Source organism: Pan troglodytes, chromosome 10 (assembly GCF_028858775.2).
Source record: "Pan troglodytes isolate AG18354 chromosome 10, NHGRI_mPanTro3-v2.0_pri, whole genome shotgun sequence".
NCBI classification, from domain to species: domain Eukaryota; kingdom Metazoa; phylum Chordata; class Mammalia; order Primates; family Hominidae; genus Pan; species Pan troglodytes.
This window is the reverse complement of record NC_072408.2, coordinates 11,042,740-11,059,141: the sequence shown is the minus strand read 5'-3', so window position 1 is coordinate 11,059,141 and position 16,402 is coordinate 11,042,740. Positions and strand designations below refer to the sequence as shown.

Below are 16,402 nucleotides of genomic sequence, written 5' to 3'. Positions count from 1 at the left end.
TCTGAGAGTTTCTTACGCTGTGATTTGGGGCCACGCACAAGATCAACAGCAAGTGCCTTTGTGTCAAGTTGTCCTGGCCCAAAGGGCGCAGGGGTTGGCCGGGTAAGAGTCTCCTTGTCGTTTAGGTGCACAGTTGATTCAAAGCGAGTGATCTGCACCAGATTTCTGATCATTCATGATTCTCAGCTGCTTCTTGCCTCTTGTGTCCTTTGGATGGTTTGTAAATTCACTTCATAGTCTCCCTCAGTAGATGAAAAATTCCACAAAGACAGGCACTGTATCTTTTGCTTCCTACATCTCTGGGCATCTTGGTGCTGATGAATCTGAGCCCAGAATCTGATTTGTGTCAGTATGACACCAAATCATGGACTTTGAGAGATGGCAGCAACCTTGGAGATCACCTGGTTCAATCATCTCATTTTTTAGTTGGGAAACTGAGGCCCCAAAATGGGATGTTATGCACAATATCACATAATATAGCGGTACTGAGCTTGGATCAGTTCCTGAGTCTCCTGTTTTAGCCACTGACAGTGTATCTCAATCTCTCTGTCTCCACAACTGGCAGAGGACATACACTGTTCCCACTCCAGCTTAAAGCAGCTAACCACACACAAGAACCTACTTCAAACCCAGGAGGTGGAGGTTGCAGTGAGCCGAGATCACGCCATTGCACTCCAGCCTGGGTGACAGAGGGAGGCTCTGTCTCAAAAATTTTTAAAAAGCCCTATGTAAGTGAATATTGCCTTCTGCTTCATAATATACACATTTGCTTTAACATTAAAAATAATGTTAGAAGCTGGGCGCGGTGGCTCACGCCTGTAATCCCAGCACTTTGGGAGGCTGAGGCGGGTGGATCACGAGATCAGGAGATCGAAGCCATCCTGGCTAACACAGTGAAACCCCGTCTCTACTAAAAATACAAAAAAGTTAGCCAGGCATGGTGGTGGGTGCCTGTAGTCCCAGCTACTCGGGAGGCTGAGGCAGAAGAATGGCGTGAACCCGGGAGGTGGAGGTTGCAGTGAGCCGAGCCGAGATCGGGCCACTGCACTCCAGCCTGGGCGACAGAGCAAGACTCCATCTCAAAAAAAAAAAAAAAAAAAAGTTAGATTTTTTTTTTCTAATAAAGAAAATTGGTACTGAAGATCTAATGGTAAAGAGTCATTTATTTTCCTTGGCATACTGCTGTAATCCCTGGAGTTAAAACAAAGTTGTAATGTTGGATGGAGTGCTTGGGGTTCTGGAATGGTGATCCTCTTTCTGAGTATGGTTCCGTGCCCCATGAAGGTATGTGAGGGAGGATGGAAGTCAGGCAGGGAGGTCAACAGGGGAGGTAAAAGCCAAGATCTTGTCATTTACAAAAATTATGTAATTATTTTAACAGCTTTGTTGAGGTGTAATTCACGTATAACTCATCCATTTAAAGTTCAATGGCTTTACATTTCAATGGTTTTCAGCATAAAAGTGCTGTGTCTTGAGAAAACAGGACAGAGATCTTGAGAAGCTGGAGCTGGTGATGGTTGTGTTAAAACACACCCCTCCACACAGTGCCTTTTGGAGTATAAGAAATAGTGACACCTAGCTTTTAACTCAGTGTATGCTCTGTTCTGCCTCTTAGTTATCTGTAGGGCGTTATTAAACCAGAGAAGCACCACCCCTACTCCCTCACAAACTGAACTGAAGTTCTATCCATAGACATTTGCTTTATTTGCTGGGCAGAAATAATGGACTTCAGGGATAAACTAGCAGAAAATAGCGGCTCCTGAATTGGTAGGGGAAAGGAACAAAGGGCCAGGAACGGTCATGAGTGATAAAGCAGTGAGCCACGCTGCTTTTTTTTTTTTTTTTTTAAGAGAAACATAAATTTATCCTAGGGAGTACACTGAAATCCAATCGAGGTTAAGTAATCAGAACTGGAATCAGAAGTAGATGGCTTAAAACCACATTGAGAGATGGCATGAGGCAGCAACTAGGAGTGTGGGCTCTAAATCCACGCACCAAGCCTCCAGTGCTTGACCTTGGACAGGCTAACTGATCTCTTTGTGTCTCAGATCCCTTAGAGGTAAAATGAGGGTAATAAGAGTAGCTACTTCCGTGGGGTGCTTGTGCAAATTATATTTGTTAACAGAGCTTATAACAGCGTCAGGCACATACTAACTGCCTGACATTGTTGTAAGTGTCACTTATAACACTGCTTACTAAATGTAAGTATTTGTTAATTATTATACCACGCCCTGTTCAATCTGCATATCATCCCCCCACTCCTAATTTTCCAAATACACATAGACACACGTAGACACACACACACTCACTCTCTCTCCCCTCACTCTTCCTTAGCACGTGAGGCATATTGCTGCTTGGGAAGCTTGTACCAGCTGCTCCCTCTGCATGGAATACCTTTTGTCTAGATATCTATTACTTTCACTGCCTTACCTCCTCCAAGTTTTTCCTTAAATGTTCTCTTCTCAACCAGGGGCATCCTGAGTACTCCCAACATTCCTTATCCTGATCTATGTTTTTTTCTATAGTTCTTATCACCTTAGAACACGCTATACAATGTACTTATTTATTATCTATTATTGTCTATCTCCACATGTCCCTACCCCAAGGCCTGCCCACCCACTAGCATGTAAATCCCATAAAGGCAGAGGCTTTTAAAATCTATTTTGTTCCCTGATCTATTCAAGAGGCTACAGACAGTGCCTGGAACATGGAGGGTGCTTGCTAAATATTTATTGAATGAAGAATTGAAGGCTAATTCATATTAGATAATCTGTTGTAATTTCTTGACACCCCTGGGTGTGCTCATTAGAAACAGGCTAAACCCTCACATGTCTGGAGTGACCTAAGTCCAGGCAGTATACCTTTTGGCTGCCCTTCCCACCACCCGAGGCTTTTACTTACCTCCCTCTCTCCTAATTTTAAAAATTATTTCTTATGGAAGTCTTTTCCTGTTTTCTGTTCTGAACCTCAAAGCTTCTCACGCTCTTTTTAAAGTCATTTCTGTTGTCCCTTTCCGGATCATTCCTATTAAGTCCTTTTTTTTTTTTTTTTTTTAAACGTGATGACCAAAACCCTAATGTGGCATTCCTGGAAGGAAAGCCCCAGCCAGGAATGTCACAGCTCCAGAGTCTTTTCAGAATTCTCCATCCTCTAATTAGGATGGCCACACATCTCAGCTGCTGCTTTTGACTGCCGCTGTGAGCTGAATGCTGATGTCCATCATTGTGCGTAGATAATTTCCCGGAGCAGCGAAAACTAATAATCAGTGGTATTCTCAATAGAGCCTTTCCATTTAGCGTGGGTGAGTTATTTAGCACTTCATTTTTTTTTAGGTTGAATTTAATTCCTTGTCATGTTTCCTAATTAGGAAGATTTGTGAAATTCATTTTGATTTTTTGAAAAATTCCTTTCCAGGAATGCTTATCTCGGCTTCGGTGAATGTTTCATCTGCTTATTTCACCTCTTAATTCCTGCTGGGGTTGTTAACGTGTCAGACTTCAACAGCAGGGCTGATTCTGGGGCTGCCTCATTGTTGGCTCTTTTTCAGACGGAGGCTGGGTCTTTATGTTCAAGGCGGATGGGCACAAATGCAGCTTTTTCTCCCCTTCCTCCCTCACCCTCTCCTGGCCCCCTCGGCTTTCCTTTTGCGCCTTCTTCCTTTCTGTCGAATCCAGCCTGTCTCCCATATCCTTTCCTACAGCTCCCCAAATTCTGGTTGTAAATGTGGCCTTTATGGATAAAAACAGTTATGATAATAACAATAAAGTGATAGGTAATACTGTATCCTGCATCTCACCACTTACTCCGTTCTCTTTCCTCCTTCTATTGTCTTAGAAGAGATCGATTTTTTTTTCTCGCAAATTCACCTTGCTGCTCTCTTCATCCATCTACCTGTTTTCTCCGTCTGATGATTTTCCTTTCCCCTTGGGAATTTCCTCCTAACTCTCTCAGCATTTGAAAATCTAACAAACTTCATGGGGTTCCAGGGAGGGCTGCCATCACTCATGATTCCTGGGCCGGGTTTAGCATGGCTTAAGACATTTCCACCCAGAACACATGTAGAAAATATGAAAGATAAAGTAAAATGTTTAGTTTTCCTGAGAAAACTGGTGACCCTGGTCAGTATGCGTAGTTTCTACTGCAGTGGCTCTTTGCCTGGAACTATGAAGCAGAAGGAACTATGATGATACATACCCTGCGTTAGGCTACGTATCAGGGGAAATTGCAGGCCTTGTACAGTCATCTGTTGATATCCATGGGGAGTTGCTTCCAGAACCTTCCTCGGATACCAAAATCCTGGGATGCTCAAGTCCCTGATATACAATGATGCATATAACTAACACATATTTGCATATAACCTACACATACCTTCCTGTATAGTTTAAATTACCTAACAACAGTACAGATGCTATGTAAACAGTTGTTATACTGTATTGTTCAGGGAATAATGACAAGAAAAAAAATGTCTGTCCATGGTCAGTACAGACACAACCATCTATTTTTTTTCTCAATATTTCTGATCCATGGTTGGTTGAATGCATGATTGTGTAACCCACGGGTATGGAGAGCCAACTATACAATGGTATTCCCCCAGCCCCAATTTCACTTCCTGCGATTTCAGTTTTCCGCCGTCAACCATCACCTGAAAATATTAAGTATAAGATTCAAGAGATAAATAATTCATGTTTAAAATTGCATGCCATTCTGAGTAGCATAATGAAATCTCATGCCATTCCCTTCCTGTTTTCCCCAAGATGTGAATCCTCCCTTTAGTCACTATTTCCATGGTGTCTGCAGGCGCACCTTCTTTTATTTATTGCACTTTGCTTTATCATGTTTCACAGATGTTGCTTTTTTTTTTCTTTTCCTTTTTCTTTTTTTTAACAAACTGAAAGTCTGTGGCACCCTGCTCAAGCAAGTCTATCAGTTCCGATTTTCTAACAGCATGTGCTCTCTTTATGTTTCTGTGTCACATTTTGGTAATTCTCACAATAATCCAATTTTTTCATTATCATTCTATCTGTCATGGTAATCTGGGATCAGTGATTTTTGGTGTTACTATTAGAATTGTTTCAAGATGTTATGAACCGCACTCATATAAGATAGCAAACTTAACTGATAAATGTGTGTGTGTTCTGACTGCTCCATCAACCAGCCCTTTCCCTGTGTCTCTCCCTCTCCTCGGGCCTCCTTATTCCCTGAGACACAACAATATTGAAAGTAGGCCAATTAATAACCCTACAATGGCCTCTAAGTGTTTAAGCAAAGGGAAGAACACACGTCTCTCACTTTAAATCAAAACTAGAAATGATTAAGCTTAGTGAGGAAAGTGTGTCAAAAGCCAAGATAGGCCAACATCTAGGTCTGTTGTACCAAACAGCCAAGTTGTGAATGCAAAGGGAAAATTCTTAAAAGTGCTACTCCAGTAAACACACAATGATAAGAAAGTGAAAAAAACTGTATTGCTGCTATGGAGAAAGTTTCAGTGGTCTGGATAGAAGATCAAACCAGCCACAACACAGCCTAATCCAGAGCAAGGCCCTAACTCTCTTCAATTCTATTAAGGCTTAGAGAAGTGAAGAAGCTGCAGAAGATGCTTGAAGCTATCAGAGGTTGGTTAATGAGGTTTAAGAAAGAAGAGATCTCCATGGGCCGGGCGCAGTGGCTCATGCCTGCAATGCCAGCACTTTGAGGGGCTGAGGCGAGTGGATCACGAGGTCAGGAGATCGAGACCATCCTGGCCAACACGGTGAAACCCTGTCTCTACTAAAAAAATACAAAAAAATTAGCTGGGTGTGGTGGCGGGCACCTGTAGTCCCAGCTACTTGGGAGGCTGAGGCAGGAGAATGGCGTAGACCCGGGAGGCAGAGCTTGCAGTGAGCCGAGATGGCACCACTGCACTCCAACCTGGGCGACAGAGTGAGACTCCGTCTCAAAACAGAAAAAAAAAAGAAAGAAGCCATCTCCATAACATAAAAGTGCAAGGTGAAGCAACAGGGCTGGTGGGGAAGCTACAGCATGTGATCCAAAAGATCTAGTTGAAATTATTGATGAAGGTGGCTCCACTGAACAACAGATTTTCAATGTAAGCAAAACAGCCTTCTATTGGAAGAACATGCCATCTAGCACTTTCATAGCTAGAGAGTAAAAGTCAATGCCTGGCCTCAAAGCTTCAAAGAAAAAGCTGACTCTCTTTTTAGGAGCAAATGCAGCTGATGACTAAGTTGAAGGCAGTGTTCATTTACCATTTCTGAAAACCTTAGAGCCCTTAAGAATGATGTTAAATCTACTCTGTCTGTGCTCTCGAAATGGAACAACAAAGCCTAGATGACAGCACCTCTGTTGACAGCATGGTTTACTGAATATTTTTAGCCCATTGTTGAGACCTACTCATCGGAAAAAAAGATTTATTTCAAAATATTATTGCTCATTAACAATGTGCCTGGTTACCCAAGAGCTCAGATAAGGATGTACAAGGAAATTAATGTTGTTTTCATGCCTGCTAACACACCATCCATTCTGTAGCCCATAGATCAAGGAGTTATTTTGACTATCGAGTCTTATTATTTAAGGAATACATTTTGTAAAGGTATAGCTGCCATATATAGTGATTCCTTTGATGGATTTGAACAAATAATTTGAAAACCTTTTGAATATAATTTACCATTGTAAATAATATTAAGAATATTCATGATTCATGGGAGAAGATTAAAATACCAACATTAACAGGAGTTTGAAAGAAGTTGATTGCAGTCCTTATGGATGACTTTTAGGGATTTAAGACTTCAGTGGAGGGCAGTCACTACAGATGTGATGGAAATAGCAAGAGAACTAGAATTAGAAGTGGAGCCTGAAGATGTGACTGAATTGCTGCAATCTCATGATGAAACTTGAACCAATGAGGAGTTGCTTCTTACGGATGAGCAAAGAAAGTTTCCTGAGATAGAATCTACTTCTGGCGATGATGCTGTGAACATTGCTGAAATGTCAGCATAGGACTGAAAATATTTCACAAACTTAGTTGATATAGTAGCAACTTAGTTGATATAGTAGCAACAGAGTTTGAGAGGAGAGGATTGAGTTCAATTTTGAAAGATGTTTACTGTGGGTAAAATGCTATCAAACCAAATCACATGCTACGGAGAAATCTTTCATGAAAGAAAGAGTCAGTTGATGGTGGCAAACTTTGCTGTTGTCTTATTTTAAGAAATTACTGTAGCCACCCCAGCCTTCAGCAACCACCATCCTGATCAGTTAGCAGCCATCAAGATCAAGGCAAGAAACTCCACCAGCAAAAAGATTATCACTTGCTGAAGGCTCAGATGATTGTTAGCATTTTTTTTTTTGAGAAGGAGTCTCACTCTGTTGCCCAGGCTGGAGTGCAGTGGCGTGATCTTGGCTCACTGCAACCTTCACCTCCCAGGTTCAAGCGATTCTTGTGCCTCAGCCTCTCAAGTAGCTAGGATTACAGGTGCCTGCCACCACGCCTGGCTAGTTTTTGTATTTTTAGTAGAGATGGAGTTTCACCATATTGGCCAGGCTGGTCTCGAACTCCTGACATCAGGTGATCTGCCCACCTTGGCCTCCCAAAGTGCTGGGATTACAGGCGTGAGCCACCATGTCCAGCCGATTGTTAGCATTTTTTAGCAATAAAGTATTTTTAAATTAAGGTATGAGCATTTTTTATAGACATAATGGTATTGCACACTTACTGGACTATAGTATAGTATAAACATAAGATTTATATGCATCGGGAAAGCAAAAAATTTATATGACTTGGTTTATAATAATATTTGGTTTATTGTGATAGTCTGGAAGTGGACTGGAAATATCTCTGAGCTATGCCTGTATGTTACCTGCCCATTAGTTTCTTGGTAGCTGTCTTGGTTATCAGGTTGGAAAAAAAAGTGTATACTAAGTTTGGTACTTTCTGTGGTTTCATGCAGCCACCGAGGGTCTTGGAATGTATCCCCTGCAGATAAGGGGGAACTGCCATCATCTGCTAAAGACCACAAGAGTTTGGGCTACAATGATGGAGCTCACTCTTGAGTAAGTTATGGGAGAGTTCGGTAAAGTTGTTTTCTGTGAGGATATTTTAGAAAGTCCTAGATCTATTATGTTGCCTCAGCAAGATAAGAGGTGTCTCATTGGGTATAAGCCCAAATACCTAAAAGGGCCTAGGGAGGTAATTTAAACGAGACTGACAGCCCATTCCCAGTCTAAAGGAGTCAACATGGCTTCAGTCAGTTGTTGACATATGGGAATACAGTGTGAAAGCAAAACTGGAGGCCCATGTTATTAAATTTGAAATTTCCCAGTTTTAAAATAGTGGCCATTTATTTTAAAAAGTTTAAATACTTTGTGTGTGCTAAATAATCATTAAGGACGCTTCCAATACTTGCTGTTTAACTCAGTGGTCCTAAAGCAGTAAAAATAAGCAAAAAAAATCACTAAAATTCATATAGCCGTTTTCACTTCCCTTCATGTTACTTAGGTATAGAGCACTATATTTTAAGGAATTGTTCACTCAATATGTACTCAAACCAGTTGTGTTCTCTCCATCCCACTCTCCTACCACCAGCTCAGGCAACTCCACATCTTCAAGAAAACAAAGTATAGCTCCAGCCTCACAAAAGATTGAGGACCTGGCTCTAACCTTTCTAGTTAAACCTGCTTTGTAAAAATTCACTTCCAACTTCAAGGAAGAGCTAGTTCCTAAATCACTTAAACTGCTACTGTTCATTCTTCAAGGCTAGCATTACTCTGATACCAAAACTTGTTACAGACAAGCACAAAAATCAGTAACAATGGACCAATTTTATTAATTATAAATACATTTTAATCCTAAATAAAAGATTAACAAATCAAACCCAGCATGGCTTTCATTTGATCAAAAAATAATAGAACATGACAAAGCAGAGTTTATTTCAGAAATGTAAGAATGTGTTGAACACTAGGAAATCAATGAGCATAATTCATTATATAAAAGAGTCAGAGTAAAAAACGAATATAGTGATAGAGGCTAAGAGACAGTTGGTAAAATTTTGCACTCTTTCCTGATTTAACAGCATGTAGTAAAACAGGATAGAAGAAAATTTCTTTAAAGATGATAGTGTATTTTCAGAACACCAACTAGCAGGCGCAGTGGCTCACGTCTGTAATCCCAGCACTTTGGGAGGCTGAGGCGGGTGGATCACCTGAGGTCAGGAGTTCGAGACCAACCTGGCCAACATGGTGAAACTCCATCTCTACTAAAAATACAAAATTAGCCAGGCATGATGGCATGTGCCTGTAGTCCCAGCTACCCGGGAGGCTGAGGCAGGAGAATTGCTGGAACCCAGGAGGCAGAGGTGGCAGTAAGTCCAGATTGTGCCACTGTATTCCAGCCTGGGCGACACAGTGAGACTCTATCTCAAAAAAAAAAAAAAAAAAAAAAAAAAGAATACCAACTAGCACTAGCACCAAATGGGCACATGCTTGCCTTACTGCATTAAAGCTGGATATCCATTATCTTGTCCTGTAGTCTTAAACATTTTTCTGATGTTTTGACCAATGCAATAGGAAGAAATAAATGCATTATTTGCAGGTGATAATGATTGTCTGTGTACAAATTCATAGAGATGAGCTGTCAAGCTATTAGAACTAACAAGACATTTTTTCATAGTGTGGTAGGATACAAAGTAAATAAACAAAAATCAATAGCTTTCCTAAATTACAGCAATAAGAAATATCTCACTTACAAAAAAACTATAAAATATCTAGGAACAAACTTCCCAAGGATTATGCAAACCTATGTGATTTTTTTTTTTTTTTTTTACAGATGCTGATGCAGATCTGAAAAAAATTGTTAATGCAACTAAAGATACAGAAAACAAGTATTTCTGAATGGAAAGACCCATGATATTGAAAATTTTGAAAAAGAAGAGAATTAGGAGAGGTTCCTTTATGAAAAGGCAAATATATTAAATATGTAATAACTGTGGCATATTTTAGGAATAAGCAGATAATTAATAGAGGAGAATGTTCAGAAACAGATATATATGTGTATGTATACCTATGTATATGTATATGCAAATTTAGGTTGTAATTAACAGTGGCACTTCAAAGTAGTGAGGAAAGAATATTCACTAAATGACATGGGGGCAACTGGTCAACCATTTGGCAAAAACAATCTCTTATTAAACTATTTTATTTCCAAGAATTAATTCCAAGAAGTAAATGGACAAATGTGAAGAAATGCCTGTTGAAGGATTTTTTTGGGATAGTGAAAAATAGAAAACCACTCAAATGTCTATTCAGTAGATTATTTCAAATGTGTGTGTCTATTTGTGTGTACGTAGTATACACATAAGTTATGGAATGCCATGAGTCTACTTTAAAATATGGCCGGGTGCAAGATGGCTCACACCTGTAATCCCAGCACTTTGGGAGGCCAAGGCAGGTGGATCACCTGGGGTCAGGAGTTCGAGACTGGCGTGGCCAACACGGCGAAAACCTGTCTCTACTAAAAATACAAAAATTAGCTGGACGTGGTGGCGCACATCTGTAATCCCAGCTACTCAGGAGCCTGAGGCACGGGAATCGCTTGAACTCGGGAGGCGGAGGTTGCAGTGAGCCAAAATGGCGCCACTGCACTCCAGCCTGGGCGACAGAGTGAGGTTCTGCCTAAATAAATAAATAAAATGATGAAACAGATTTAAACTTAATGGAATGGAAGGATAGCCACATAATCTTTAAAGTGAAAAAAAAAATCAGGTTCTAAATCTATAGGTATTCTTTGATTACATTTTTTTCAATGTGTAGAGGCATAGAAAAGTCCAGAAGGATCTATAATGAGCTGTTTAATTTTCATTTCCTATGGGGTAGATCCTTTGTTGCATGGAAGATTATTTCACTCTGTCAGCTCTCTTTACATCAGTAGGAATACATCCTCATGGTTTTAAACATCTTGAGGGAGCTTTCCTGACACTCTACTCTAGGTAAATATGCTCGCATAGCACTCTCTATTCACCATATTACCTATAAATCATATTGCACTTTTTAACTTTTCTAAACTACTTTTTGCTTTCTTTTCTAGATTATAAAATCTTGAGGGCAGGGATAGTATGTAAAGGTTCCCTTGTGAGCAAATAACCGTCACTTATTGAACTCTGTGTGCCAAATACTGTGCTAAATGCTTTCAATAATCTCACTCTTAGGGAGATATTACTACCATCTCCATTTTGAGGATGAAGATATTGAAAGATTATGAAGTTTCTCCCAAATGCCATTGCCAGGCCTGTGTGACTCTTGGCCGTTACACGGTGATCAATAAAAATTTGTTTCATAGGAAAGAAATACAGCCAGCCGTGGCTTTAAGATCACTGGGTGATACAGTTGGACCAGAAACCCTTTAAACTCCTTCGTCAGACACAGACTCGCAAGCCCCGCCCAGGACGACCGCCCGCGCGCGTACGGATAAGCGTGCAGGGGCGGGGCGAGCTTGTGGGAGTGGGGCGGAGACAGATCTGACTGGCCAACGTCGGGCGGAAGTCGGGAGGTTGGGTGGTCTGTAAACGCTGGCTTGTGACAGGGAGGGGGAGAAGGAAGGCCTTCGTAAAGGTTGCATCTCCGTCCCTTCGCTCCCGGGGACCCGCGGGAAAAAAAAAATCCAACACCCAGGCCCCGCGGCTAGCCCCTTCCCACAGGCTCTCTCCGCTCGATTTTGTCACCGTTATGTGGGAAGCGAATCCAGTGAGTAGCCGGGCGGGACGGGGCGGGCCCAGGGGGCGGGGTTGATGAGAGAGGGGCGGGAGGGGGTCACCGGAACTGCTTCCCCGCGCTCGCTTCAGTCTGGGTGTTGAGTTCCGGGACCGGAGTTCCTGGGCCTTTTGGCTTCTGCAGTCTGTACCTTTTTAAGCAGTGGAAGTGCCTGGGTGGATTCTCCAATGCTTTGTTGTTTTCTTGTTACAATTATTTATTTTACTTCCCGTGATGTTTCAGCCTCATCCCTTCACCATTTGTTGTTGTTGTTGTTGTTTTTGAGACGGAGTCTCGCACTGTTGTCCAGGCTGGAGTGCAGTGGCGTGATCTCGGCCCACCGCAACCTCCGTCTCCCGGGTTAAAGCGATTGTCGTGCCTCAGCCTCCCGACTGCCTTCACTGTTTTTTGAAACTTTGTGTTTTGCTTTCTAATTGGAGTAACTGGCCTTGGAACCTGTAGTCAGTCATTTGCCTCAGGTTTACCTGCCAGTCCCACCAGTCTAAAGCAAGGGAATTGGGACCCCCTTGTCTTGAATGGGCCTAAGAGGAGCCATCAGTTCTCCTTTTCCCTTCTTGGTGGACAGTCGTTTAAAACTTGGAGTATGGACTGTATGTTCTTAGATGTTTTCGTTCGGTGGACAAAGTGATCTGGAGCATTTCAACTGCAAGTCTGCCTTCTTCCTTGGCTGACTCTGGTATTTTCATTATGACTTCATGTGTCTTTGTCTACTTTGCTTTTATACATTTATTTATTTAAAGTGCAACGCAGGGGCAGAAAAGTTTAGTACCTTTCCTCACCACCCATTGTAAGGATCACAGCCACCACTCCTTAAAACAGAAGATAGGTTAACAAGGTAAAAGCAGAGCAAATCTAATCAAAGTTTTACACCACCAGGCACTTCAGAGACCAGGGAGATCTCTGTTTTTAGGCGTAGGACCCATGAAGAATAGACAACTGTGTAAAAATGTGATTGGACAAAGGATATACTCTAATGTTAATAAACTGAGGAAGGAAACCCAGCAAGGTCTGTTTGTTCAGATTCTTCTTGGCCTCTCTGTGTATCATTTCTTCCTCCTACGGAGGAGGAAGGACCCTTCTGGAATGAGGGTCTTAGCGACCTACTATCAGGCAAGGTAGGTTAGAGAATTTCTTTATGGCCAGTTCCTACAGAGAATGGCAGGGAAGCTTAATAGTTCCAGTTTTTATGGTTTGCTTTGTAGGAGAGGGATCCTAGTTTCTATCACTCACCTTGGGGAAGAATTCTGGTTTCTGTAACTCACTTCTGGGACGAAAGATGGGCAGGAGACAGAAGGGCAAGAGATCAGAGGGAGAGGCTGCTTCCGAGGCTGCTTCTGAGGCCTTCCAGTCTCTTTTAGTTCAAAGTATTCAGCATGCCAAAGTGTCATACTTCGGGGTAGTATTTTCTGAGCCCCAACACAACCCTCAGAGAGTGGGATCTATTTGCCCAGAGTATTCTTCTGTTGTTATGGTTGAAACTGCCTGGTAAGGTGGCAGATGTATGGTATTTAAAACTTAGGAGTTGACTGGAAAAATGGCAGAATCACATTTCAGCAAGTTGTTGGACTAAATACAGTCGTGCGCCTCTTAACAATGGGGATATGTTCTGAGAAGTTCGTTGCTGGGTGATTTTTTTCAATGTGCCAACATCATAGAGTGTACTTTCATAAGCCTGCTACACACCTAAGGCTATATGGAATAGCCTATTGCTCTTAACCTAGAAATCTGTACAGCATAGTATTGTACTGAATACTGTAGGCATTTGTAACACAATGGAAAGTATTTATGTATCTAAACATAGAAAAGATACAGTAAAATAAAGTATTACAATCTTTGGGACCACTGTTGTATATGCGATCCATGGTTGACTGAAACCTTTTATGCAATGCATAATTGTATATGAAACATCAGAAACTACTCCTATGCTGAGATAACTGCGTAAATTTACTTTAATAACCCCTAATGTCCATATTTGCAATAATTTCCTATAATCAGTATTCTTCCCCTCTCATTTCTGGAATATATTTCCAGATAAGTTAGAAAGTTTATCAGTACATCTCCCTATGTTTTTAAGTGAAGTTTTTATCCAGTAGAAACTAGTCTGTTGGTCTGGATTTGGTAGTTGCACATTATGGTTCCTTCTTGTGCATCATATAACAATAGTCATCATCTTAGTATTTTCGATTCATACGTATAATACTCTCTTCAAGCTGCATTAGAGGAAAGTAATTACTTGTATTTGATTTTAGCAAAAATAATTTAGAATAATGAGAATGTGCTCTCTGCTTATATATTCAGTTTCACTATCTGTCATCAACAACCTTCATTTTGTATTTATATCTTTATGTAGCTATTATTCCATTTTTGTTATCAGTCCTTCTTAATTTTTCCATAACAAACCCTTTAGCCACCCAAGTCATATGTCTTACTCAAGGTTTTAAATCTTTCACTATATTGTAAGATCCACAAGGACAGGGGGTTTTCTCTGTTATTTTTCCTATAGTATCTTCAACTAGAGAACAGAACCTGACACATAGTAGGCACTCAATAAATATTTGTTGAATTCATGGTGGTGGTTGTACCAGCAAGGACTAAAGATAATTCTTTGCTCCTACTATGAATTTTCCCTCCTGCTTCACACATACATCAGAATTTGCTGTTGGATTATTTGTGTGTTTGTGAGAATTATAAAGGCATTAATGAATGTCTTCTATACTTGATTTGTTATATCATTATCTCATTTCTTTGTAAGCAATGGGTTTTCTTTGAAATCACCTGTGTGATTTTGCTAATTTCAGCAGAGCAGGCTGACTTTTGTTAAAAGTGGGGAATCCTCCACAGATCATCTCACATTCTTCTTTTGCCACCCAAATAAGACATATTTGTCTTATTGCTACTGTATTTTATTATTACTAATAGTTTTTCTTCCTATAAGCATATGAATGATCAGTAAGCGCAATTTGGTTTTAAAAATCAACATTCTACGTGTGGGTTTCTCTAGTAATTTGTTAGTTTATTTTAGTTTCGCTTTCCTGGTTTCACTTACCACAATTTCACTTACCGGAAGTCAGCTGCGGTCTGAAAATATGAAATGGAAAATTCCAGAAATGAACAATTAATAACTTTTAAGTTGCATACTGTACTGTGTAGTGTGATAAAATCTCATGCCATTGTGCTCCATCCTGCCTGGGGCCACGAATCATCCCTTTGTCCAGCATATCCACACTGCATATACTCTACCTGCCTGCTGGTCATATAATAACATGTAATGTCACTCACTTATTTATTGAGCACCTATTATAAGCTAGTTAGTGCGAAGTCCCAGGGTTTACAGTGGTGAACAGAACAGACTAGGCTCCAGCCTTTATGGGTTTGCATTCTGGTGCAGGCAGGCAGATATTAAACAAATAATTATGCAAATACATTTAATTTAAATTGTGATAAAAAGATATGAAAGAAAAAGAGTACTATGACAGTGTAGGGGGAGCTAATACTAGACTGGGCAATCAGGAAAGGCCACCCTGTGAAAGTAACTTTTATAGAGATCTGAAGGAATGAGCAAGCGTTAGCCAGGTAAAGGTTGGCTGGAAGGTGGGGAGAGCTGTTCAGACAGCAGAGATAGTGTGAGCAAAGATCCTGAGACAGAAAGGAGCTTGGTGCTTGAGAAAAAGAGAGAAGCCTATGTGGCTGGGACACAGTGCACCAGAAGACAAGCCTAGGAGGTAGGAACCAGGCCATGCATGGATTTGTGGCACATGTTTAGGATTTTGAACTTTATCCTTAGAGGAGTGGTAACACATTGAAGGAAGTGTCATGAACATATTTATGTTTTTAAAAAGATTTCTCTGGCTGCTGTGTGGAAAATGAGTTTATGTATTAGAAAATATGGTAGACATAATAATGGCCTCCTAAAGATATCCACATTTTAATACCCAGAATCTGTAAATATGTTGTTACATGGCAAAAGGGAGGTAATTAGCTAATCGGCTGACCTTAAGATAAAGAGATTACCTTGGATTATCCAGGGGGTAATCGCAAGGGTCCTTAAAAGTAGAACATGGGGACAAAAGACATGGAGTGACTATGGAAGAATGGTCAAAGAGATACAACATGGCTGACTTTGGAGATGAAGGAAGGAGGTCACAAGCCAAGGTATGTGGGTAGCTTCTAGAAGCTTGAAAAACCACGGAAATAGATTCTCTCATACAACCTTTAGAAGGGAATCAAACTCACCTTGATTTTAGCCCATTGAGACGCATGTAAGATTTCTTCAGAAATGTAAGAAAATAAATTAGTGTTGTTTTTAAGCCACTGCGTTTGTGGTAATTTGTTCTAGCAGCAAAAGAAAATACTGAGGGGGATAAGGGGCTGTAGGAAGACTAATTAGGAGGTTATAGTGTAGTCCAGGGTAGAGACGAAGGTGACTTGGACTATGTGGAGAAACTATGAAGTCACCTATGAAGGTGACTACTAAGTGGGGAGAGAGAAGATCAATTCAAGCTGCATCTTAGATGATGACTTCGCTTTCTGGCATGGGCAGCCAGGAATAAGATGTTTTCACTGAGCCATATGGGAGGTAACAGGAGTTCGGTTCTGGACTCACTATGTTTAATGTGCCTATGCAGCATCAGGTAGTAAAGTG

The 16,402-nt window shown here is 40.9% G+C and overlaps 1 protein-coding gene and 1 long non-coding RNA gene across 13 annotated transcripts in view; one reads left to right on the top strand and one right to left on the bottom strand.

Moving 5' to 3' along the window:
• LOC134807542 (uncharacterized) overlaps positions 1–13,081 on the bottom strand; it is a 38,456-nt gene extending 25,375 nt beyond the window's left edge. Inside the window, exon 1 of the long non-coding RNA XR_010148242.1 lies at positions 12,991–13,081. This is a non-coding gene — a long non-coding RNA (uncharacterized LOC134807542). The remainder of the gene's footprint in view (positions 1–12,990) is intronic.
• The window catches only part of PARP11 (poly(ADP-ribose) polymerase family member 11), a 61,720-nt gene continuing 56,739 nt past the window's right edge, over positions 11,422–16,402 (top strand). For 2 of the 12 annotated variants that reach the window (XM_063786243.1, XM_054663023.2), the window contains exon 1: positions 11,830–12,436. Coding sequence is in view for 1 of the 12 variants with exons in the window: in XM_001156627.8 (XP_001156627.2) it covers positions 11,716–11,733 (18 nt within the window). In the remaining 11 variants the exon portion in view is untranslated. Of the gene's footprint in view, positions 11,734–11,804; positions 15,913–16,402 lie in introns of those variants that run through there. The other 10 variants (XM_016922812.4, XM_016922816.4, XM_001156627.8 and 7 more) reach the window with 10 other exon arrangements.